Source organism: Clavelina lepadiformis, chromosome 7 (assembly GCF_947623445.1).
Source record: "Clavelina lepadiformis chromosome 7, kaClaLepa1.1, whole genome shotgun sequence".
Lineage (NCBI taxonomy): Eukaryota > Metazoa > Chordata > Ascidiacea > Aplousobranchia > Clavelinidae > Clavelina > Clavelina lepadiformis.
This window is the reverse complement of record NC_135246.1, coordinates 17,367,578-17,393,279: the sequence shown is the minus strand read 5'-3', so window position 1 is coordinate 17,393,279 and position 25,702 is coordinate 17,367,578. Positions and strand designations below refer to the sequence as shown.

The 25,702-nt window shown below is 41.4% G+C and overlaps 2 protein-coding genes across 5 annotated transcripts; one reads left to right on the top strand and one right to left on the bottom strand.

Annotated features, from left to right (window-relative positions):
• Positions 1-479: 479 nt before the first annotated feature.
• On the bottom strand, positions 480-5,928 carry LOC143465530 (uncharacterized). Of its 2 annotated transcripts, none has more exons than XM_076963870.1 (11): positions 5,731-5,928; positions 4,940-5,095; positions 4,699-4,780; positions 4,257-4,528; positions 4,129-4,157; positions 3,293-3,431; positions 3,143-3,237; positions 2,616-2,675; positions 2,401-2,481; positions 1,304-1,496; positions 480-926 (listed from the first exon to the last, which is right to left on the bottom strand). In XM_076963870.1, exons 1-11 carry the CDS (start codon positions 5,915-5,917, stop codon positions 583-585), a joined length of 1,638 nt encoding a protein of 545 aa, XP_076819985.1. In that variant the 5' UTR covers positions 5,918-5,928; the 3' UTR covers positions 480-582. The 2 variants fall into 2 exon arrangements, with proteins under 2 accessions (XP_076819985.1, XP_076819986.1); XM_076963871.1 differs by having other exon boundaries at positions 1,343-1,496.
• Positions 5,929-20,218: 14,290 nt separating this feature from the next.
• On the top strand, positions 20,219-24,436 carry LOC143465402 (uncharacterized). 3 transcript variants are annotated; one of them, XM_076963652.1, is made up of 10 exons: positions 20,219-20,411; positions 21,376-21,567; positions 21,695-21,848; positions 21,975-22,243; positions 22,309-22,346; positions 22,548-22,967; positions 23,248-23,304; positions 23,447-23,530; positions 23,648-23,840; positions 23,991-24,436. In XM_076963652.1, the coding sequence occupies exons 1-10, from the start codon at positions 20,225-20,227 to the stop codon at positions 24,338-24,340; spliced, it is 1,944 nt and encodes a 647-aa protein (XP_076819767.1). In that variant the 5' UTR covers positions 20,219-20,224; the 3' UTR covers positions 24,341-24,436. The 3 variants fall into 3 exon arrangements, with proteins under 3 accessions (XP_076819767.1, XP_076819768.1, XP_076819769.1); XM_076963654.1 differs by lacking the exon at positions 20,219-20,411 and adding an exon at positions 21,025-21,063; XM_076963653.1 differs by lacking the exon at positions 23,248-23,304.
• The last annotated feature ends 1,266 nt before the right edge of the window (positions 24,437-25,702 follow it).

Here is a 25,702-nt window from a genome sequence, read left to right as displayed (position 1 = left end):
GACAACTCAAGTCCTGCCATGGAAGCAGCAGTTCTCTACTAAGTTGTTTGGTTGGCTATTTCACAGAAAATTGTCACAGACTTAAGACAACAACAAAAATAGAACGATTATTATTTTATCATCTCCCAATTCGTTATGACATTCAGGCCTTCAGGTGAGAGTACAAAAGACTCGATCTATCAATAGGTAGTTGAAATATATTTGATCAATCAAGTGATTATTTATGGTTGCCGGGAGTGACACATGTTTCCAGTTTTTCATCTTTAGCGAGTCTCGCCTTAAACCCACCACGCACTGTTTAAGGTAGTATTTTTGAGTCCAGACCGATGGCAACCCTGAGTACAACTCAGCCGACATAATTTTCAAATCTGACTAAATGGACATTAGTGCCACCATTGTTGGTGGTAATGGTGGAGGCAATTTTCCACCTCTGGAGAATACATGCCGTCCAATCGTGTTTGAGAACGTGTATGTGCTTGTAAAAATATTTTATTACGAAATAAACATGATACTCGAACAACATATAGCAAACAACGTTCATTTGAAAGTCTAATATTTGACTAACAAATGTCTGGCCAAACGTTAAGCGTACGGTCGGAGACGACCAATATATACTCCTTCCTTGTAATCATTGAAGTCACCAAACTTCCAGAAGTGGCGCTCTTGCCTTTTATCACGGTATGCTTTGTCGTTATAATAATATTGATCAACAAGCTCTGGGTCAACCTTCTTTTTATAATCGGCAATGCTCGATGACCGAACCTTTCCCATGACAGGCCACTGTGCATACTCAAGATCTACAAAAGCGTGGTCGATGATGTTTTCTCGATTACACATCTCCAGGCCGGGTAGAATATAATCTGAAGTCGGCCTTTTTGGAAGTATTTCTGGATGCGCTTGCACTAGTCCATACGATTCTCCAGCAACTGACAACAGTAAAAATTTCACTTGGTTATGGTTTTGTAATTTGGCAAATTCGTAAGTAGGCTCGAGTCAGTGACGAGTCCGATTCGAGTAATTATTTTCCAAGACTCAATTATCGATTGTAATTACTCGATTTGACTCCAGTCACATCAACTAAAAAATTGAACTTAACTCGCGACTCGAGTTTGGCGACTTTTATCTGAATTTGAAATATTTCACAGACAATGTTTTTTTTATCACATAGTTACCTGCATTGGTCAAAATTGATGATCTTCATTTTCTTAGCAAGACATGTCATCTACCTTACTATTTTCCGTTTACTAATTAATTCAAACTTTGCTACAAAGTCACGCTGAACAATAAAACTTTGTACACTCACAATTGAAACCAAAAAAATCGAAGTTAAGGTTATGACCACCTATGTCCATCACATGGCGGAAGTAGGAATTGATATGTCTTTGAAAGCAAGCTTCGAAAATTCTTCTCTGAAATCTGTGTTTCCTTCCCAAAAATCCAAGCCATTTAAGAGCCGCTATATTGTCGTCACTCAAAGTCGCGTTGATGTTAATTATCTTTGAATATCAATATTCGACATATCGTAATGGGGGCTTAAGAATTACACCAGAATGTAACATGTATGTAGGCTGCACCGCAGCGTATACTGGTTAAGATCCACCATTTTATAGTTTAATAAAGTTCCTTAATATACGTTCCAAGTCCTTTAAAGGAGGTCCAATTTTATTTAAGTTACAACCGCTTTATAATACAGTTTTTCAATTCACTGACAAGGTTTACTCTGCTGTTGTTATAGTTTAGTTTCACTAAAATACTTTTCTCTTGATTATGCAGTATTTGAACAGTAGCACAAAATTGTGTAATGTTTTAAATCCGAACTGGATCTCAAAATACTCAAGTCTGTAAGAAAGCTTACAAATGCACAAAACAATCTTAAAAATATTACGAAGTCTTGTAGTACATAATCGATGTCGTCAAAACAGTTGAATTTTAAATATTGAAAACACCATTCTAAAATTAATTTTCTTAGGAAGGTAGTTTACTGTAAATTACCGCTGAAATGTACCGTTGGCAGCCATCGACATTTATATTTGCCCTCGTAGGAACTAATTCTGCCTTACCGTCTCTCAGTATTTGTTGTTGCTTTTTATCAAAAGTTGGTGTATCAGGAATTTTTCTATTAATGCCACTAATGAATATATATTTAGAAAGCAACCACACCGAGGTCTAGGTAAATTATTTCATTAAAATCAGACCGTGACAACAGAAGGATATAGTTAAAGTTTTTTAAAAAGAGCTTATTTGTACTTTTTTCCAATTAAATTTCCTATTTCTTGAGTTGATGATCATGGACATCGATGTTACAAAAATATTATTGGTAAGTTATTCATACATTAATAATTTAATTAATTTTTATGTTAATTTGTTGTATTGTGATATGTAGTATTTTAAATCTCTTACCCATTCATGTGAGTGTTGAAACGTAGCTTCAAAATAATAATTAATATTTCTGAACCCCATTTCTGTGAAAAACAACTTCCACTGAAAAAGAATTTAAAGCAGTAACTAATTAGCAAGTGTAATCAAGATAATGGGGTTTAAACACAACAAATTTCTAACAAAAAGTTTAGCTTTACTTTCGCATACTGAAACAAAGAATTACAAATATTGCTTACCGAGTTGGCAGCATATTCGCCAAACAAAATGCTGTTATCAACACCCTTTGATAGATTTACCTAAAAAAAATTTCTTCCACAGTCAAAGCCGTTATACAGTAACGTATCTGTAGCTTTGGTTACATGCATGAATATATATCATATGTGTAAAACTAGTCACAAATCACTTGTAGTTTAATCCTTTTCCCAAGGAAGTGGCTGTACTCAAGAACATGTACCCATCACTAGTTTGGTTACCATAAGTTTTAGTTACCATAAGTTAGGTTAACAAAATACTGTGAAGTAATGGTTAAAGAATATCGCCCACAGAAATTTCATAAATCAAAAATTTTTATTTCAAATTGATGCGTCTATGATTGCAAAAGCATATTGATGCGACTGGAAACAAATGTTGGACACGTAAATTTGTGAGCACAACAAACCATGCGGAAGTATTTTCGTCCGATCGCCATGTTTCGGTCACTTATACTCTGCTACTTAGAAGTGTAGAGCCTATTACTAAAAGACAATGCTGACACCATACTTACCAAAGATACAAGTGCTCTCACATTTCGAAATATTTGAACATGTCGTTTTTCATTCCCAATGGATGATTCTAACCCTCCCGAAGAACTTGACGAACCTACAGATAATCCACTTTTGTCAGAAGTTAGAGCCGCTTAAATCATTAGTGCTACCTGCTGGATTTGAGCCCTCGTTTGATGCTTCACCCTCAGAGCCACTTTGGATTGAAATAGACCCATAATTGTATTTTTCTTTTTCAGGTTTTGTGAACCATAGCCTGTCATCATTCAACGTGTTATTTTCTTTCGTTTCCTGTCAAAACGGTTGTCAACAAATCTTCTTGGTGAAGGTTTAACTTCGACAAAGACTATCGGTTACTTAAGCACTTAAGCCAGTGTTTCCATAAAATACGCCAAATATTAACTCAAACGATTATATCCTACTTTAATAGACCCTTTGTAGAATCTATTGCGCGCAAGCACAAACATTCCTTGTGCAACAATTTTATGGCAAATAAGCTTATGGTTGTAGGAAATGAATGCAAATTTTTTTAACAGATATTGTTTTCGTTTCTTAGTTTTCAACATCATTATATTTCGAATATTTAGATAAATGGAAGTAAAAGTACAATAGGCCTGTTTCAAGTTTTTAATTAACTTAGAACAATACCATCTATTGTGTTTATGTTTAATACCAGACCACCAGGAGACGGTGTTGTAAACCGTGCGACTGTTTTTTTTAAATTGAAAGTTTTGTCGGAAAAACGTATGATATCTATCCAAAATATAAACAAACTTAGAAAATTTACTTGTTATCAGACTAAAAAAAATGGAAAAACAATTTGTAAATTGTTTTGTAAAAGATAGGCTAAACAGCGGATAGGCTTATCATCAAAAACTGTCACGTGACTTAAATCTTAATTCAGGCGTTTTGATGCGTAAAAGGTCAATTAAGTCATCAAAAAATGCCTCTACACTCTTAATAAATTTCCGTGCATAGTTAAACTTACGTCAGACGTTGGAGTAAAAAACAGGAAACCTAAAGAAAACAGCGGTTATTAAAAGTTAAAAAAAATCAGCAGTTTTGGAATGTTGGGGCACATAAGTCGTTAATGGCACAATTTTTTAAAAATCTTACCGACTATTCCATCTGCGATTACAACTGCAATTATAATCAGCAGTAACCCAATGACTACAGCTGCGGATATGGATCGACATTGTTTTGACATACGTGGACATTTTTTACTGCTGGTAGTCAACTGTTTTTCTTCGGAAAAGGAAGACTGTAGCTTTTCTACATCGATTTTTATCGAGCGATCAGTCATGGCGTCGCCAATTACAGCTTGGATTGCTGCAATAACGACATCACTATCTTGCTTACTGTTTTGGATCCGGTCTTGTTTAGAAAGCCTGGAAAGAAATAAAACGTCATGAACTTTCCGATGTTAAATATCTTTGGATTTAAAATCCGATTTTCTTGTTTGTGCTGAAATTTGTAGAGCTTCTCTTTGTTATTATTTCAGAGTCCTCACTCCTTTCAAAAATGCCTAAAGAAGGTGGGTGGGATGCCTGAAACTTACTCTGCCGATTTTGGATGAAATATTTCTATTTCATTATATTTTCTGTTCTCTCTCTTTTCTTTCTCTTCTTTCTTTTCTATCCCTTAAAAAATTAACAAACATCCAGTCGTGAATATACGAGTCAAAGTTGTAGCCTGACGAACTAACTGAGCTTAAACCTATTAAAAGTCAAAGAGAAAACATTAACTGAGATTTCTTGATTCACTTTTCTCTACGCGTCTGATTCTAAGACGGAAATCACCTTTTGTCGGCAGTTCATAATTGTCCACTTGGATGTCGTCGTTGATATTTAGCAACGTTTCTGGCAACATAAGATGTCCTACGCTTTGTGAAGGATAAGCAAACTTCCTCGCTATACAAGGGGTCACATCGTGGACGCAAGGAAGACTGACCACCCCTTGGAAAAAACGAAAAAAAAAATTTGGGCTGGCATCTTTTAAATTCATCTTAACATGCATGGGTGCAAATTAAAAAATCGAATGTTAAATTTAACCGACAAATTTACCGATGATTTTGTTATTTTGTTATCAAGGTTTACGCGTTGGTTCGTTAAAATCTACAAACAAATTGGAAAACTTCAAATGAGAAAATGCAAGCCTGAAAATTTCATAACTTGCCAGCAACCAACAGGCATAGATTTTTGAAATCATAGAAAATAGTATGTGAATATAGGAAAATGTATATAGACCATCATTTATAGATCGTTATAAGATAAATCAACAATGCTTCTTTCATATCAGTCAAACATATACAGTTATACACTGCTTATTAAACACGAAGAAACTCCATCGTTATCTTGCCGTGACAACGCGGCATTACGTAAGTTTCTTGCATAGTGGTGGTGTTATATCATATATGGCAAAAACTTGTATCGATTAAAACCCTTAGTTACCGAAAAGTTTCAGCTTCTTATAGCTTACTTTAATTCCGACAACGATCTACAGATTTTGTTACAATAATAACTAGAATTTTTACTAAATTTTTTAAAGTGATTTATTCTTATCAGCACCGTATTTGAAATGCTGCACTTACTTCTCAAATTTCGTTGCTGAGTTCTCTCCGATTCTTGTGTTTTTCGACGTTTTCTAACCAACCACGATAATGTCCTACTTCCTAATTTTTTTCTTTTCTCCTTCTGGCGCTCATCCAGTTTTTCTTCATCATCTTTTTTTCTTTCCTGCTGGCGACGTCGCTTGAACGAAAAAATAGACGACATCATATTTCATTAAAATCAGTTCACTCTTCCTCCAGGAATTAAATTATTGAAATTCAACCCTAAGAAAAAAAGTTGTTTCGTCACAATGCTGTTTCAAAGTAGCCCCAACAAGTAAACAGTTATTCACTTGACTAAATTTAAATATTGCTTCATCTTTTCCTTGTTGGTGTTGACTAACTTTCAATTATAATAGGCCTACCTGTTTCTTTTCTTTTTTGTAACTAGTTTTCGGCAGTTTGATCAATAACATATACCCACTATGTAACAAAAAAAAAAAATTCTTTGTCCTTGGGAAATAATTGCTATATTCTGTTTGCTTATGCCGAAAAAACATGAAAAATCTTAGTTATACCACCATAACTTCGGTTGTTGAATCTTTACAGATTTTTTAATTCTATCGCCATTATTAAAAGTGTGGTATGGCTCGCCGTGGTTGCAAGTACTCAGCAGATTCCTTCTGCTATGTGTGTGGTGAGTTCTTTGCAAAAAAAGCACTGTCTGGAGAGTTGCAGGCGTGCGAAAGAAGCCTATCATGCATACTTTCGCATGCCAGTCGGTGACCAAAATAAACATTGGGCACCACACGTCATATGCGAATACTGCCGTCGTACTCTAGAAGGTTGGTTTAGGGGAGAGAAGAGGGCAATGCGTTTTGCTATCCCCCGTGTCTGGCGTGTGCCCACAAACCATCTCACAGATTGTTACTTCTGTATGGTGGATCCAAGCAAACGACGGAAGGGAAAGAATGCACCTTCCATCAATTACCCTGACATTCCATCATCTATTGCACCTGTACCCCATAACACGACTGACATGCCTGTGCCACAACCACCCTTGAGAGATGAACATTTCGTAGCAGATGCGCTCTCTACAGATTCAGAAACGGATGCATCAGTTGCTTATCTTCAACACCGAGTTGGCGGTGAAAGGTGTCCCTACTACCCCAACCAAGAAGACATGAACGATCTTGTCAGGGAACTGTCATTGACAAAGTCGAATGCTGAGCTACTCATTTCCAGACTAAAGCAATGGGACTTACTGGATGAAGAAGATGAAGTGAAGCGACTGATAAATTCCATCAATTTTCCAGAGATGCTGTCTGAGGTTGAACGGAGAGCTTGGACTTCTTTCGTTTCTGTAGTTAACGGGTTCCTGGGCAATCACAAGGCAGAGAATTACAGGGAACTTGTCGATGAACTTGTGGATGCGTATTGGAAGATGGGATGCAGGATGTCGCTGAAACTACACGTACTACATGCTCATCTTGATGAATTTAAGGATAACATGGGGGACTACTCAGAAGAACAAGGTGAAAGATTTCATCAAGATATCAGGTATTTTGAGGAACGCTATCAAGGACAGTACAACGAAAATATGATGGGGGACTATATATGGAACCTTTTACGTGAAAGTGAACTCACATATCGTCGCCAATCTCGAAAAAATGTTTCTTTGTGATTAAGTTATAAGTTTTGAGTGCTTTAAGTGACAGCGTAGGTTTGCTCTGTAACAGTTTTGAATAAATACCTATAGCACCAGGCCTTAAGGCTTTTGTCTCGTGTTTGTGTAGCAAAATCGCCTTGCATACATGTGTTTTTCTTCTTTATGTAATTTTTTAGAAATAGATTCTGGAAACGACATTTTCCGTTATTATTTCATTATGACAAAGCCAACAACAACAACTAAAATTAGATTTAACTCCATTCTATTGATTCAAAAAAATATAGTGGGAGCAAAGACATTAAAAAAGCAAAAATAGTCAAAAAATTCCAATAAATTAATCTCATAAAGTCAGAACCAAAGTTTGAACTTTTTGAATGCTTATTTTTATTGATTTAGACCATACTAAATCAGAAAATAATAGTTTTAACCCATGGACAAATTTTGTGTTACATGGTGATATGTGTGATTAGTGATTACTTTAAAATTTAAATGATTGAAGACTGTTTCAAATCTAACCTTCAAAACATTTAGGCCTTTTTTCGTAACAATGCTCATTCATAACCGCATAAAAAATTGAGCTATCACCAATTTTTAGAAAATTTGTTACAATTTGTTATAAGATATTCTCTTGCCAATTAACAACCGCCGACATAACAACGTCAATAACGGAAATTTAAATTTAATGGTACTTTTTTGTATGTCTGCTTAATGTCATGTTTAACATACTCAGAACTATTCTACTGGAGACGTTTTCAACTCGCGTACCTCTATACTTATAGACCAATAACGCAATAACAATTACAACAACAGTAAAGAACAAACAGTCCACAAATAAGCGCATCCAAGAGGAAACATCTATCGGTTGGTCAGTTGCAACATCGTTGTCGAAAGTTTTATTACCATCGACTGCCTGTGTCACGTTTAACGTAAAGGCAATAGCGCCATCTTTAGGAAAAACGTTGGAGGTTGTGGTGCCCGCTTGGTTTTTTAAAGAAACAGTTTGGTCAATAACTTTGTCACGTTCGTCTGTGACATCCTGTTCTGCGAGTGATTGTTTTTGCACTGAACTGCATCGCTTTAGTTGCAAAACTCGCTTTGAGCTTTGGTGCAGAGTTTGATGCGAATATGCCCGAATACCTCTTTGTGATGAGCTACCAGTGGAAGATGGAATGACACGAACGACGAACGACAATTGTTCTCCAAGCCAGCCGTTTTATTAAAAATAAATCCAGGATTGGTTGGGCATCCATCCAATACTAGATTTTCAACTTTAAGCGGTGATGGATTGGAATCACATGACAGGACCATTCTTTAATTGCTGACGTCATGACGGTTAAGTTGGGTTTGCAGACCATCAACTACAATTGGACCTCTATGAACTTTCTTTCCAACCAAGTAGACAACACCGTCAGGTACGTCATTCACTGATGGACATTGCCTGGGGCATGACGGTATGACGTAATGGTTACCTTGGACAATAACTTTGCCAGCTTCATCCAGGGTTGCATAAATTGTTGATGAAAAGTAGTTGTGGTTGTTGTCGACGCTTTGGTCAAATTCTTTGTTAACATCTTGAAAAACACTAATGGCGATGCTAGTGGCAAAGGCAAAGTAATGTTGCCACCGACTCCGATGTAATCTTTGCATTCGTAATGATTTATTTCCACGTCGCCGATGCCAGTCTCATAAGCCACGATGCTGAAATGGTTAAGGCAAACCACCGCCGATATGAAAGATTGTATAATTTGGCTGAAATTCACTTTACGAAAAACAAAAGAACTTAAATTTAAAATAACAGCCTGCCGCGAAAACTGCTTCAAAGGAACAAAGTGAAAATTGATGATTAGTCTGCGATCGTGTTTGAAAGAATTTTGATAAGATGAGTAGAAATATGCTACGATCCTAAAACTTTCCAATTATTTTAATTATTATAGCACCAGCAAAATAAGTAAAACTCATAGACTTTTGACCAACAGATCTATGAGCGGTAAAATAAAAGTTTTAAGCAAGTTTAGAATTGTGCCAAATATAAAGTGGTATATTTTCTTTATACAGAGCCTGAATATAGTTCAGGCTACAAGCCAACAACGCACATTAAATGGAGATCACGTCAATTGACCGTGAACAAATTTCCGGAAGTCTTTTTGTTTATTTAAACAAATGTTTCAATTTGTATTGAAATAAATTTTGTTAAAAAAGGAAATAATTACAAACAAATATTTACTTTACATATCATATACTACCATCAACTTAAACACAATAATTCAGCATATGCACGGTCAATTTACCTCCCGGTCAGTTTTCATTCCGGTCAGTTGGTTCTAGGTCTAGGTCAATTTACGTCACGGTTAGTTTGTTCGCGGTCAATTTACGTCACGGTCAGTTGTCCACGGTTAGTTTGTTCGCGGTCAATTTCCCACGGTTAATTGTCGAGGAACCCATATAATGACCGACAAACAAACAAACGTTTACTTTAAAGAAACGCGAAAATAACAAAACACTTTATTGAATGTATATACCGTAAAAAAACAAGAACAAAATAGTACGAGAAACATTTTATGATTTCCATTAATTACTGAGCATGTGGTCGTCCAAAGCATGTTATTTTTGTAATAACACCCTCAGGCAAGTAGTCGTGATGGCCACCAGTCTACTCACGTCTAGGCCACCAGCTGGCCAGACTCACGTCTAGGCGCACCAGCTGGCCAGACTCACGTCTAGGCGCACCAGCTGGCCAGACTCACGTCTAGGCGCACCAGCTGGCCAGACTCACGTCTAGGCGCACCAGCTGGCCAGACTCACGTCTAGGCGCACCAGCTGGCCAGACTCACGTCTAGGCGCACCAGCTGGCTAGACTCACGTAAATCCTGAGTATTTAGGAAGCTGCCGGAAGTTGTAAAAAAAGTTGCAAAATGTGCAAAACCTTGCCCTACTAATCACCTAATCCTAATCCTAATCACTTACCTTATATAATATATATAGATATCTATATATAGATATAGTCATAAGTAAAACTAAAATTTATGAATTTCTTCACGTTTAAGGGGTCACTTCCCAATAAAACGACAATTTTGTGCCGGCAACACAGTGATTGTGACCGTGTCGCACTCAATGCGTCATATTAAAAAAAGTAAAAATTTTCCGGTCCAATGCGCATGTGACGTCGATGTGGAGTAGTTCGTCGTTGCTTTGAGGACAGCTGGTTCCAGGTCTAGGCTAAGTTGTAAATTTTGTGTGGGTTTGAATTTTTGTTTTTTTGGAGTATTTGTCATAAAATGTTAAGCTAAAAACTTGTTGTAAAGTTTAGGCAATTGTTATAGAAAACTGAGTACATGGATTTTGTCCAAATTAAGACTGTAGAGTAGACAGACATAACCTAGGTCTTGTTGCAAGCCAAAATTCAGGGTAGGTTTATGATGTAGTTTTGCGTTGGTAGCTCCTTGATTTAATGTACTTTGCATTGAAAAGCCTATCTCTTTGAATTGGGACATGACCCCTTAAGCAAATAACAGAAGTTTACTTTAGTACTTAAAATTTAGTTGAAACTAGTTTATAGTTAATACACTACAGAGACGTAAGCGTAGCTAGGTCTCGAAATCAGCTTGATTTTAATCTAGACTACGCTAGCTTGATTTTCATCTAGACTACCCTTGCTTGATTTTCATCTAGACTACGCTAGCTTGATTTTCATCTAGACTACGCTAGCTTGATTTTCATCTAGACTACCCTAGCTAGATTTTTATCTAGACTACGCTAGCTTGATTTTCATCTAAACTACGCTTGCTTGATTTTCATCTAGACTACGCTAGCTACATTTTCATCTTGTCAGATTTGAAAGTCAGGAGAAGATTCCGGAAACACCGACATGGTGGAATCTATCTAGTGATTCGAGAAAAGTGCCATTTTATCTATTTGCATTGCACATTAAGCACAGTTGTCGTGGCCGAGTGGTTAAGGCGACAGACTTGAAATCTGTTAGGCCCTGCCCGCGTAGGTTCGAATCCCGCCGACAACGCCGATGTTACTTTTGCAATTTCATATGGATATTCGGAAATATGCCATTTTATCTAATTCATCTATGCATTAAGCACAGTTGTCGTGGCCGAGTGGTTAAGGCGAAAGACTCGAAATCTGTTGGGCCCAGCCCGCGTAGGTTCGAATCCTGCCGACAACGCCGATATTACTTTTGCAATTTCATATGGATATTCGGAAATGAGGCATTTTAACTATTTCATCTATGCATTAAGCACAGTTGTCGTGGCCGAGTGGTTAAGGCGACAGGCTCGAAATCTGTTGGGCCCAGCCCGAGTAGGTTCGAATCCTGCCGACAACGCCGATATTACTTTTGCAATTTCATATGGATATTCGGAAATGAGGCATTTTAACTATTTCATCTATGCATTAAGCACAGTTGTCGTGGCCGAGTGGTTAAGGCGACAGACTCGAAATCTGCTGGGCTCTGCCCGCTTAGGTTCGAATCTTGACGACAACGCGGAATTGGAATCACGCTTCCATAAGTGATTTGCGAAAAGTGCGATTTTATTTAAGTCCTAAAGCAATAAAGTCAAGATGCGCAGAAAGCATGGGGTGGGTGGGGGGAACCCATAGCACAGTGGAAAAACCGGAGAACGTTGACAGACAAGCTGCAGGTTCAAACCAGCGAGCCGCGGAGGGACGAGCCAACAACCGTTTGATGACCATTTGACTGTCTATTTGACAGGCTCACGTCTAGAGGCCAGCAGCTGGCCAGGCTCACGTCTAGAGGCCAGCAGCTGGCCAGGCTCACGTCTAGAGGCCAGCAGCTGGCCAGGCTCACGTCTAGAGGCCAGCAGCTGGCCAGGCTCACGTCTAGAGGCCAGCAGCTGGCCAGGCTCACGTCTAGAGGCCAGCAGCTGGCCAGGCTCACGTCTAGAGGCCAGCAGCTGGCCAGGCTCACGTCTAGAGGCCAGCAGCTGGCCAGGCTCACGTCTAGAGGCCAGCAGCTGGCCAGGCTCACGTCTAGAGGCCAGCAGCTGGCCAGGCTCACGTCTAGAGGCCAGCAGCTGGCCAGGCTCACGTCTAGAGGCCAGCAGCTGGCCAGGCTCACGTCTAGAGGCCAGCAGCTGGCCAGGCTCACGTCTAGAGGCCAGCAGCTGGCCAGGCTCACGTCTAGAGGCCAGCAGCTGGCCAGGCTCACGTCTAGAGGCCAGCAGCTGGCCAGGCTCACGTCTAGAGGCCAGCAGCTGGCCAGGCTCACGTCTAGAGGCCAGCAGCTGGCCAGGCTCACGTCTAGAGGCCAGCAGCTGGCCAGGCTCACGTCTAGAGGCCAGCAGCTGGCCAGGCTCACGTCTAGAGGCCAGCAGCTGGCCAGGCTCACGTCTAGAGGCCAGCAGCTGGCCAGGCTCACGTCTAGAGGCCAGCAGCTGGCCAGGCTCACGTCTAGAGGCCAGCAGCTGGCCAGGCTCACGTCTAGAGGCCAGCAGCTGGCCAGGCTCACGTCTAGAGGCCAGCAGCTGGCCAGGCTCACGTCTAGAGGCCAGCAGCTGGCCAGGCTCACGTCTAGAGGCCAGCAGCTGGCCAGGCTCACGTCTAGAGGCCAGCAGCTGGCCAGGCTCACGTCTAGAGGCCAGCAGCTGGCCAGGCTCACGTCTAGAGGCCAGCAGCTGGCCAGGCTCACGTCTAGAGGCCAGCAGCTGGCCAGGCTCACGTCTAGAGGCCAGCAGCTGGCCAGGCTCACGTCTAGAGGCCAGCAGCTGGCCAGGCTCACGTCTAGAGGCCAGCAGCTGGCCAGGCTCACGTCTAGAGGCCAGCAGCTGGCCAGGCTCACGTCTAGAGGCCAGCAGCTGGCCAGGCTCACGTCTAGAGGCCAGCAGCTGGCCAGGCTCACGTCTAGAGGCCAGCAGCTGGCCAGGCTCACGTCTAGAGGCCAGCAGCTGGCCAGGCTCACGTCTAGAGGCCAGCAGCTGGCCAGGCTCACGTCTAGAGGCCAGCAGCTGGCCAGGCTCACGTCTAGAGGCCAGCAGCTGGCCAGGCTCACGTCTAGAGGCCAGCAGCTGGCCAGGCTCACGTCTAGAGGCCAGCAGCTGGCCAGGCTCACGTCTAGAGGCCAGCAGCTGGCCAGGCTCACGTCTAGAGGCCAGCAGCTGGCCAGGCTCACGTCTAGAGGCCAGCAGCTGGCCAGGCTCACGTCTAGAGGCCAGCAGCTGGCCAGGCTCACGTCTAGAGGCCAGCAGCTGGCCAGGCTCACGTCTAGAGGCCAGCAGCTGGCCAGGCTCACGTCTAGAGGCCAGCAGCTGGCCAGGCTCACGTCTAGAGGCCAGCAGCTGGCCAGGCTCACGTCTAGAGGCCAGCAGCTGGCCAGGCTCACGTCTAGAGGCCAGCAGCTGGCCAGGCTCACGTCTAGAGGCCAGCAGCTGGCCAGGCTCACGTCTAGAGGCCAGCAGCTGGCCAGGCTCACGTCTAGAGGCCAGCAGCTGGCCAGGCTCACGTCTAGAGGCCAGCAGCTGGCCAGGCTCACGTCTAGAGGCCAGCAGCTGGCCAGGCTCACGTCTAGAGGCCAGCAGCTGGCCAGGCTCACGTCTAGAGGCCAGCAGCTGGCCAGGCTCACGTCTAGAGGCCAGCAGCTGGCCAGGCTCACGTCTAGAGGCCAGCAGCTGGCCAGGCTCACGTCTAGAGGCCAGCAGCTGGCCAGGCTCACGTCTAGAGGCCAGCAGCTGGCCAGGCTCACGTCTAGAGGCCAGCAGCTGGCCAGGCTCACGTCTAGAGGCCAGCAGCTGGCCAGGCTCACGTCTAGAGGCCAGCAGCTGGCCAGGCTCACGTCTAGAGGCCAGCAGCTGGCCAGGCTCACGTCTAGAGGCCAGCAGCTGGCCAGGCTCACGTCTAGAGGCCAGCAGCTGGCCAGGCTCACGTCTAGAGGCCAGCAGCTGGCCAGGCTCACGTCTAGAGGCCAGCAGCTGGCCAGGCTCACGTCTAGAGGCCAGCAGCTGGCCAGGCTCACGTCTAGAGGCCAGCAGCTGGCCAGGCTCACGTCTAGAGGCCAGCAGCTGGCCAGGCTCACGTCTAGAGGCCAGCAGCTGGCCAGGCTCACGTCTAGAGGCCAGCAGCTGGCCAGGCTCACGTCTAGAGGCCAGCAGCTGGCCAGGCTCACGTCTAGAGGCCAGCAGCTGGCCAGGCTCACGTCTAGAGGCCAGCAGCTGGCCAGGCTCACGTCTAGAGGCCAGCAGCTGGCCAGGCTCACGTCTAGAGGCCAGCAGCTGGCCAGGCTCACGTCTAGAGGCCAGCAGCTGGCCAGGCTCACGTCTAGAGGCCAGCAGCTGGCCAGGCTCACGTCTAGAGGCCAGCAGCTGGCCAGGCTCACGTCTAGAGGCCAGCAGCTGGCCAGGCTCACGTCTAGAGGCCAGCAGCTGGCCAGGCTCACGTCTAGAGGCCAGCAGCTGGCCAGGCTCACGTCTAGAGGCCAGCAGCTGGCCAGGCTCACGTCTAGAGGCCAGCAGCTGGCCAGGCTCACGTCTAGAGGCCAGCAGCTGGCCAGGCTCACGTCTAGAGGCCAGCAGCTGGCCAGGCTCACGTCTAGAGGCCAGCAGCTGGCCAGGCTCACGTCTAGAGGCCAGCAGCTGGCCAGGCTCACGTCTAGAGGCCAGCAGCTGGCCAGGCTCACGTCTAGAGGCCAGCAGCTGGCCAGGCTCACGTCTAGAGGCCAGCAGCTGGCCAGGCTCACGTCTAGAGGCCAGCAGCTGGCCAGGCTCACGTCTAGAGGCCAGCAGCTGGCCAGGCTCACGTCTAGAGGCCAGCAGCTGGCCAGGCTCACGTCTAGAGGCCAGCAGCTGGCCAGGCTCACGTCTAGAGGCCAGCAGCTGGCCAGGCTCACGTCTAGAGGCCAGCAGCTGGCCAGGCTCACGTCTAGAGGCCAGCAGCTGGCCAGGCTCACGTCTAGAGGCCAGCAGCTGGCCAGGCTCACGTCTAGAGGCCAGCAGCTGGCCAGGCTCACGTCTAGAGGCCAGCAGCTGGCCAGGCTCACGTCTAGAGGCCAGCAGCTGGCCAGGCTCACGTCTAGAGGCCAGCAGCTGGCCAGGCTCACGTCTAGAGGCCAGCAGCTGGCCAGGCTCACGTCTAGAGGCCAGCAGCTGGCCAGGCTCACGTCTAGAGGCCAGCAGCTGGCCAGGCTCACGTCTAGAGGCCAGCAGCTGGCCAGGCTCACGTCTAGAGGCCAGCAGCTGGCCAGGCTCACGTCTAGAGGCCAGCAGCTGGCCAGGCTCACGTCTAGAGGCCAGCAGCTGGCCAGGCTCACGTCTAGAGGCCAGCAGCTGGCCAGGCTCACGTCTAGAGGCCAGCAGCTGGCCAGGCTCACGTCTAGAGGCCAGCAGCTGGCCAGACTCACGTCTAGAGGCCAGCAGCTGGCCAGACTCACGTCTAGAGGCCAGCAGCTGGCCAGACTCACGTCTAGAGGCCAGCAGCTGGCCAGACTCACGTCTAGAGGCCAGCAGCTGGCCAGACTCACGTCTAGAGGCCAGCAGCTGGCCAGACTCACGTCTAGAGGCCAGCAGCTGGCCAGACTCACGTCTAGAGGCCAGCAGCTGGCCAGACTCACGTCTAGAGGCCAGCAGCTGGCCAGACTCACGTCTAGAGGCCAGCAGCTGGCCAGACTCACGTCTAGAGGCCAGCAGCTGGCCAGACTCACGTCTAGAGGCCAGCAGCTGGCCAGACTCACGTCTAGAGGCCAGCAGCTGGCCAGACTCACGTCTAGAGGCCAGCAGCTGGCCAGACTCACGTCTAGAGGCCAGCAGCTGGCCAGACTCACGTCTAGAGGCCAGCAGCTGGCCAGACTCACGTCTAGAGGCCAGCAGCTGGCCAGACTCACGTCTAGAGGCCAGCAGCTGGCCAGACTCACGTCTAGAGGCCAGCAGCTGGCCAGACTCACGTCTAGCTGGCCAGACTCACGTCCAGACTCACGTCTAGAACCCCGGACCTTGCAAGTCCGTGTCGGCGTATAAACTTGAATTCCAAATATTTTTATCGGTTTTTAAAAAAAACACACCACAACTGTGCTTAATGTTCAATGCAAATAGATAAAATCGCACTTTTCGCAAATCACTTATGGAAGCGTGATTCCAATTCCGCGTTGTCGGCAGGATTCGAACCTAAGCGGGCAGAGTATGATTAGAAAATAGTATGTGAATACAGGAAAATGTATATAGACCATCATTTATAGATCGTTATAAGATAAATCAACAACACTTCTTTGATATCAGTCTAACATATACACTGATTATTAAACATGAAGAAACTCTATCGTTATCTTGCCGTGACAACGCGGCATTACGTAAGTTTACTAGATAGTGGTGGTGTTATATCATATATGGCAAAAAGTTGTATCGTTTAATACCCTGAGTTACTGAAAAATTTCAGCTTCTTACAGCTTACTTTAGTTCCGCCAATAATCTACAGATTTTGTTACAATAATAACTAGAATTTTTACTAAATTTTTTAAAGTGATTTATTCTTATCAGCACCGTATTTGAAATGCTGCACTTACTTCTCAAATTTCGTTGCTGAGTTCTCTCCGATTCTTGTGTTTTTCGACGTTTTCTAACCAACCACGATAATGTCCTACTTCCTAATTTTTTTCTTTTCTCCTTCTGGCGCTCATCCAGTTTTTCTTCATCATCTTTTTTTCTTTCCTGCTGGCGACGTCGCTTGAACGAAAAAATAGACGACATCATATTTCATTGAAATCAGTTCACTCTTCCTACAGGAATTAAATTATTGAAATTCAATCCTAAGAAATAAAGTTGTTTCGTCACAATGCTGTTTCAAAGTAGCCCCAACAAGTAAACAGTTATTCACTTGACTAAATTTAAATATTGCTTCATCGTTTCCATGTTGGTGTTGACTAACTTTCAATTATAATAGGCCTACCTGTTTCTTTTCTTTTTTGTAAATAGTTTTCGGCAGTTTGATCAGTAACATATACTGTACTATTATGTGTGATTACTTTAAATGATTGAATACTGTTTCAAATCTAACCTTCAAAACATTTAGGCCTTCTTTCGTAACAATGCTCATTCATAACGGCATAAAAAAATGAGCTATCACCAATTTTTAGAAAATAGACTCTATACTATGGACGTACGCGAGTTGAAAACGTCTCCAGTAGAATAGTTCTGAGTATGTTAAACATGACATTAAGCAGACATACAAAAAAGTATCATTAAATTTAAATTTCCGTTGTTGACGTTGTTATGTCGGCGGTTGTTAATTGGCAAGAGAATATCTTATCATAAATTGTATCAAATTTTCTAAAAATTGGTGATATTTCAATTTTTATGCCGTTATGAATGAGCATTGTTACGAAAATAGTCTAACTGTTTTGAAGGCTAGATTTGAAACAGTATTCAATCATTTAAAGCAGTGGTTCTTAACCTTTTTTCCCCCAGCGCCCCTTTTCAGAGGTTTCCATAGTCTGCCGCCCACCATAATGAAAGGACTGTGTTAAAAATTATAAATGTTTAGCGAAAAGACAGGCTTAATCACAAATCCGGTTGCCTTGTATTTGAGAGAAGCGATATTATTTAATAAACAGAAATAAGAAGAGAATGGTTGATACACAAAAATACACATTAATAAAGCAGGAAAAAATGTATTTAATGGCTACCTTGGGCCTGGTAATAACTTGCCAACTTAAGTATATCAGGTTCAATATTTGATAAAAAGAGTCTCAGATCACCCCTTTTACATACTGTATTTGCAATCTATTTCTCTGCTTAGTTAAGAGTTGCAAGACCGAACTGAATCCCTTCTCTACCAGGTATGATGAAGGAAATGCTATCAGTAATAATTTGAAATTTTCCCAAAGATGAGGATATTTAACTTGTTCCTTTGGCCAGAAAGCTTCATAGCCAATCTGCTGGAACAACACTTTACCTTCAAAGTCATTTTGCAAGTCTATAAGTTCTTCAACTAGATTTGGATCAGCATTGTTTGCATCAGCCAGGAATGGATTTACAACCCACTCTGGTATTTTTAATTCTTTGAGATCTTTAAATCTGATCAAAAATTCTTCTTTCAATGCTTGAAGATGAGAGGAATAGCAGTCTAAATCAGTGTCTGATAAACATGAATCATCGGTTTGGTTTTCCTTTATGGCTTTTAGGCTAGGAAACTGATTTAAGTCTAGCCTTAGTAAACAATTTTTGTAGAAATCTAATCTGCTAATAAATGCCATTATTATTCCCTTTGCTTTGATGAGACACATTTTGGTTCCTTGCAATTTAATGTTGACCTCATTTAATTTCTTGAAAATATCAGACAAATAAGCAACGTCTGCTCTTCTGCTTTCCAAATCTGAACTCACTTTCTCATCCAATAATTGAAACTTAAAGAAATCAATAACAGAATCATAGAGGTCATAAAAGCGTTGTAGACATTTTCCTTTTAAAAGCCACCGGACTTCTGTAGCAAGAGCCGTTCAAATTCTTCTTCATTTTCATGACAAAGTTGGCGAAATATGCGGTCATTCAATGGATGGGCTTTAATCTTATTCACTGCTCTGATAACAGCTTGCAGGGTACTATGCAATCTGCCACTGAGATGCTTTGCAGCTAAATGCTGTCTGTGAATGACACAGTGGATTGTAAATATGTCCGGAACTTCTCTTTTAAGATGTGCCAGGAATCCACGATGGCGTCCAGTCATTGATGGTGCTCCATCGGTTGCACATGCAATAACATTCGAAAGTGGAATTCCTTTCCATATCTAACCCTATGTAACCGGCAAATTTATAAATGCTGGTCACCTAACGGGTGTCCTTCGGGCCAGCAAGGCCTAAATTCTACCCTACCCTGGATATTAGAAATGCACATGGATTTCTTGACAGTCTTATATTGAAAGGCTACAAAGAAATGATCACTCGAACGGAACAGCTACAATTCTGAGGCGTGCATGGGTGCGGGGTGTGTGATTTCTATACGTACAGAACCCAAGGTAATATTATTTATCATCTGAAAGTACAAACAAGGCCGAAGTAAGGAAATTATCACTACCCTGTGAGTCTGCACACAATAGCAATAATCGACAATACTAGTAAATTAGATCTCAATCACGTGGCTAACAAATATAGGCATTACAACAGGTTTACTGGGAACTAACTTATCATAATGCATGCAATTAATCAAATAAACAAGTCAGGCTAACAACTGCAATACATATACAAAATTGGCTGGGATTAAAGCTGATGCACATTGCACAACTAGATATAACGGAAGGAAAATGGGCGTCAACAAAGCATATTTTAATGCCTTCAAGCAGGTCACGGTTCACAAATCATATAAATCATTATCACTTAGTCTTAAATCATATAATTTGAATAAACAACAATGCTAATTTGGACGTTACACCCTAAACTAGCCCAAGCAGAAGTTTGACTAACAGACTGACTGACTACGTTTTGCGAATCAATTAAGCATCAGACCAGACAATGCGCATTATTATTAATTTGCAGTGAGGTTAATATCATTACACCTTCTGAATATAGCGCCCCCTGAGTATTTCCGCCCCTCTAAAAATCAAAAACGCCCCCTGGGGGACGGTAGCGCCCACGTTAAGAACCACTGATTTAAAGTAACCACACATAATAATACAGTATATGTTACTGATCAAACTGCCGAAAACTATTTACAAAAAAGAGAAGAAACAGGTAGGCCTATTATAATTGAAAGTTAGTCAACACCAACATGGAAACGATGAAGCAATATTTAAATTTAGTCAAGTGAATAACTGTTTACTTGTTGGGGCTACTTTGAAACAGCATTGTGACGAAACAACCTTTTTTTCTTAGGATTGAATTTCAATAATTTAATTCCTGTAGGAAAAGTGAACTGACTTCATTGAAACATGACATCGTCTATTTTTTCGTTCAAGCGACGTCGCCAGCAGGAAAGGAAAAAAGATGATGAAGAAAAACTGGATCGGCTCCAGAAGAAGAAAAGAAAAAAATTACGACTTACGACATTATTGTGGTTGGTTAAAAAAAGGCGAAAAACACAAGAATCGGAGAGAACTCAGCAACGAAATTTGAGAAGTAAGTTCAGCATTTCAAAGATAAAAACTGGGATAACTTCAAGCAATCATGAACTCCCAAACAACGTCGCACAACGATGACTAATATTAGTAAAGGTTCTAAAACAGGCATGTGCAACCTTTTTCACTGGAGGGCCAAATACAAAATTTCGAATGACAACGCGGGCCACAAGATTTTTTCAGAAAAAATTAGTATCGTAAAACGACTTTCCTATGCAGTTTATGTAGTTAAGAAATAGATTTAATGCAGTCCACGAAACACTTGTGCGACAATTTATTGAAAAACTGTGAATAATTGTCGATGGAAGATGAGGAAACTAAATTCAGTCAAGCGTATTGCGAAATTATGCAACGCAGCATTGTTACATCACAAAGGGCATTGCATTGCATTGCGAAATGCATCTCGCATTGCAAAATTATGCAACGCAGCATGGTTGCATCACAAAGGGCAATATTTCTATACACAACGTGCGAAAATTTCCATTGCTTTGATGTAAACTGCATGAAATAGTGATGGCTAGTATGAAGTTCTAACATTTTGCTGAGCACCACGCGGGCCGCACGGAACAACCTGGCGGGCCGCTGGTTGCACATGTCTGTTCTAAAAGAATGCAGATATTGTTAAAATTAAAGAAAAAAGTCGAACATTACCGGTAAATTACCGTTTAAGGAGTAGAAGCTTCTAAATCACTTTTAACATATACATGCCATATGAGGCGACGTAAATGCAAATTCTGAGATTTTGCCATTTTTCTGTTTAAAGTTTTCTAGTTTATTTGCTTCTGTATACTTTAATCGCGTTTCAATTAATAAGCAAAAGAGTTAAAAGAAAACTTACGATAGACCTACTAATTTCTCTCTGACGAAGCAAAATAGGACCTGAAACATTGGGGGCTGGGGCTTAAATTAGAACCATAATTAAACTTAAAAGATTCCAGGCAAGAATGTTTTGTTTTCTTCCGAAGGAGTCGTCAGCGTTCCTTGCATACACTATGTGACACCTCGCATAGCAGAAAAGTTTGCTTATCCTTCAAAAAGCGTGGGACATCTTTCATTGCCAGCAACTGTGCTAAATGAAAATAACGACATCTATATGGATAATTATGAACCGCCAACAAAAGATGATTTTCAATACAGGATCAGACGCGTAAAGAAAAGTAAATCAAGAGACTGTAGTTTTTTTTCATAATCCAGTTCTACCATTGCTTGCTTGTTTATGTTTGAATTTTGAGATGAATATAAATTTTAGCCCTACGAAGATTTATATTGCTATGTATTTTTAAGAGAAAGAGAAGAAAGAAAAGAAGGGAAAAAAAGAAAAGAAGCAAAAGAAGGAAAAGAAGGAAAAGAAGGAAAAGAAGGAAAAGAAGGAAAAAAAGGAAAAGAAAGATACGGAATTGTTGATAAATGTTGAGAATATTGATCAAGAATCGGTAGAGTAAGTTTTAGGCATGCTACCTGTGAAATAACCTGTCATGCACATCCGTGAAATCGGAAAGTTAAGATCATGCAAAATCTTTTTGTTTGTTGTCGTTACCATCAACGATATTTGACCGTTCTTCAGGTTACTTGCACAAGACAGGGTCGCAAGCAGTAAACAAGACAGTGATGTCGTAATTGGACTAGATCAAACCGGAAACAGGGGAGATATCGCCGATCACCCGACAAAAATCGATGTAGAAAACCTACAGGCATCCTTTTCCGAAGAGAAGCTGTCAGCTACCAGCAGTGAAAAAAGCTCACATAAGTCAAAACGATGTCGATCCATATCAGCAATCATCATTGGGTTGCTGCTGATAATTCTCGCAATTTTAATTGCTGATAAAGTAGCGGGTAAGTGTTTTATTTAAGTGCACAAAAAACCAATATGCGTTTTATGACAAAGTTAACTTTTTCAGATTTCTTCTCTTGCTCTTTATTTGCCCCAACATCCTACGTAAGTTTAATTGCACAGTTGTACCTGGAGTGTAAGGGATAATTGCTTTATACGTTTAATAATTTTTAACTGTAATCGTTTAGGTTACAGTTAAAGTTTTTTGCAGACAATAGTGTTATTTTTTTAAACTTTCTTGTACCCGCTAAATTGTCCTTTGACTCTATTTTTCACCAAGAAGATTTACTAAAACCTACTTGACAGGAATCGAACCCAAGTACCCCTTTGCCTGACAACGACCAGTTATGGTTCACAAAACCAGAAAAGGAACAAACGAAGTGGCCAAACGAACAAACGAACTTAAACCAAACTGACGGTTCCACGGGTGGACCATCAAACGGCACTGACACGTCTGACGGAGGCGACACGTCCGACGGAGGCGACACGTCAGATGGCACCGGTTCATCGGGAAATTCCAGTTCGTCTGGAACGTCTGGTAGCTCGGGAACATCAAGTGGCGAAGGAGGTTCTGGGACATCTGGGGGCTCAGGTGGTTCATCGAATTCTTCTGCGGGTTCAGGATCACCTGATGGAGGTGCAAGCGTAACAGAAAGCCCCGTAGTAACTACAGAAAGCAGCAGACACCTTTCGATATTGCAAAATGTGGGAACATTTGTTAGTTTGGTAAGTTGCTTGAACATGACGCCATACCAATGTTTGTTGAAGTAACGATGATCCCCACACGTTGTTTCATCCATGGATTATTATTGCTCCTACACATATACATAAATGCCTCCGTACGTCAAACACTTTCGGAGAAACCAAAACCAATGATTTTCCCACCATGCGCTGTGTAGGTGCAATGTCGCTGAAACCTTGGTAAACACCAAACACGGGGTGGCACTGCAGTTGTTACACATATTCATGCAAGCAGTAAATTTACATTGCGGCAAATGCTTTTTAGGTTAGACCATCAACAGTGTATAGCAACGAATTAAGTGGTAACTACATCGAACAGGGGGTAAGATGTGTTCAACTAGTTTTCATTTTACAAAATGTACTTCATAATGTGTTTTAAAAACGTCAACTGTAATTGAAACCTGTATGTTACAGTACAGTAGTAACTCTTGTCAAGTAGTCATTACCTTGAGTTTTTTACGCAGTGGAGGTTGTTCTTCTCCGCAGCAATGGGATTCGGAGACATTTCCTATTCATATGAACAAGTAACTGATGCCGAGTCTAATTGGGTAGGAGAGTTAAATCAGTTTAAGTCACTCCAAACCAAATCAAAGCTATGTTGCAACAAATGAGGTAGAACCTGTATAATGTTTTTAAGTTTCTATCATTATATGTTTTATTTAAAGATAACAAACATCAAAGCGACTTTGAGTAACGAAGACATAGCGGCTCTTAGATGGCTTGGGTTTTATGAAAGAAAATACAGGGTTCAGCAATTAATTTTTGAAGCTTGTTTTCAAAGAACAATTAGTTCCTTCTTCCGCCATGTTGTGGATCTAGGCGATCATAACTTTTACACCCACTTTTTTAACTTTAGATGTAAGTGTTTTAACTCTAAATTTTTTTATTTATATTTATATTTTCTCAAAATATCAATAGCCTACTTCTGTTTGGAATAACCGAGCCATGGAATTTACTCTATTTAAAGTTTTACGACGTTAGCTTTACTCTGGATATTACTGGTCTCAGTTCCAGAAACGTTGTATCTTCTGGTACAAAATCATCCAGAAATACCTGCGAAAAAGCCAACGCCAAGAGGTGTTTTTCCCGATCTACAAATTTGCCATCAAGACAAGATCCTCCAGAACGCTTATGTGGATATTGCTTACGCGCACGCCACATACGACGACTTAGTAACTAGAGCGGAAACTCTCCAAATGCGTAGAACCGAACTTGGCGAAACACTTTTCTCGGACTATTTCGATAACTTCATGACATACCAGAACAACAACTCCAGGAAGTATTGGGAGTTTGATGCAGGTCACAATGACTATCCTGAAGGCTATGTAATTGGCGACTTGCAGCTAACGCAAGAATAACGCCGAAATTTCAATGGTCGGATGTTGAAATGTTTGTGATCTTTCGATTTCCTTGCATGGTTCATGGCAAGTGTCATGTAATAAAAGATTTTTGGAAGCCCAAGCAACGTTTTCCTAATAATATTTGATTATGACGTTTTATGTCATCGTTTTATGAGATACAAAGTTTTTGTTATTTAATAGCAAGAATCATAATATATCGCGAATCATCATAATAAAAATCATATATCGCGCACTACAGGTTGAACAATTTTAACCCGACTTGAAAAGGACGTTAATAATTTAATATAAAAGTGGCTGCTCTAACCATAGACATGGTAAAAATGAATACTAGATGCCCGATAATAGACACTGCGTTGCGAAGGAAAAAATATATTTTTTTTCAATGCGTAAAATGGTAAAGGTAACATCTCATATATTTATATGCACGATATCTATCGATCTAACACAAAACTCAAAGTAGGAAGACTAACGTTATCAATCGTTGCTACTTCATAGCAGGCAGAGTGCTGGCCAATTAAACTCAGAATTGCGACAGACAAAATTAGTTAATAACATTTGTCTTAATTATAATGGCATAAGAGCCACAAGAGCACAATATACATAGCGCGATATGTACGTGTATTTATAGTAAACAACAGAACATTAAAGGAGAAGATTTGAAAATCGGCGGAATGTAACAAGCAGACAACGAAAACCACGATAAGGAAGCAATTATAATAATCCTGTACTCAAATCAACGTTAGAAATGACGTTTTCAGTTTAAATTTCCTCATGTTTCATTACATCAATAGCATCTGAACATAAAGTCAACGCAGTGGACGCATATGTATTTAAAGATTACGATTAGGAACTCAAATAATAGAACTTTGATAAAATAAAGGGCGTTTGATTAGATTAAGTTTAATTGATAGGTACATGTACTATAAATAGCGAGAAACTTTTCTTTTAATGATTTTTCCAAATAAAAAATCTTGTCATAATTCTAAAAATGCAATGTTATGCAATTTATACAAAAATATGACCACCAAATTTAAGTTACCAATTTAAGTAATGTAAAATAAATAACGCTAATGTTCACCCAGTCACTGATATAATCTGATACTCGAGTATAAATATATAAATATATATAAGTTATATATATGTAAATATAAATATATGTAAATATAAATATATGTAAATATAAATATATGTAAATATAAATATATGTGATGTTACCTTTAACATTTTACGCATTGAAAAAAAATATATTTTTTCCTTCGCAACGCAGTGTCTATTATCGGGCATCTAGTATTCATTTTTACGATGTCTATGGTTAGAGCAGCCACTTTTATATCAAAATATTAACGTCCTTTTCAAGTC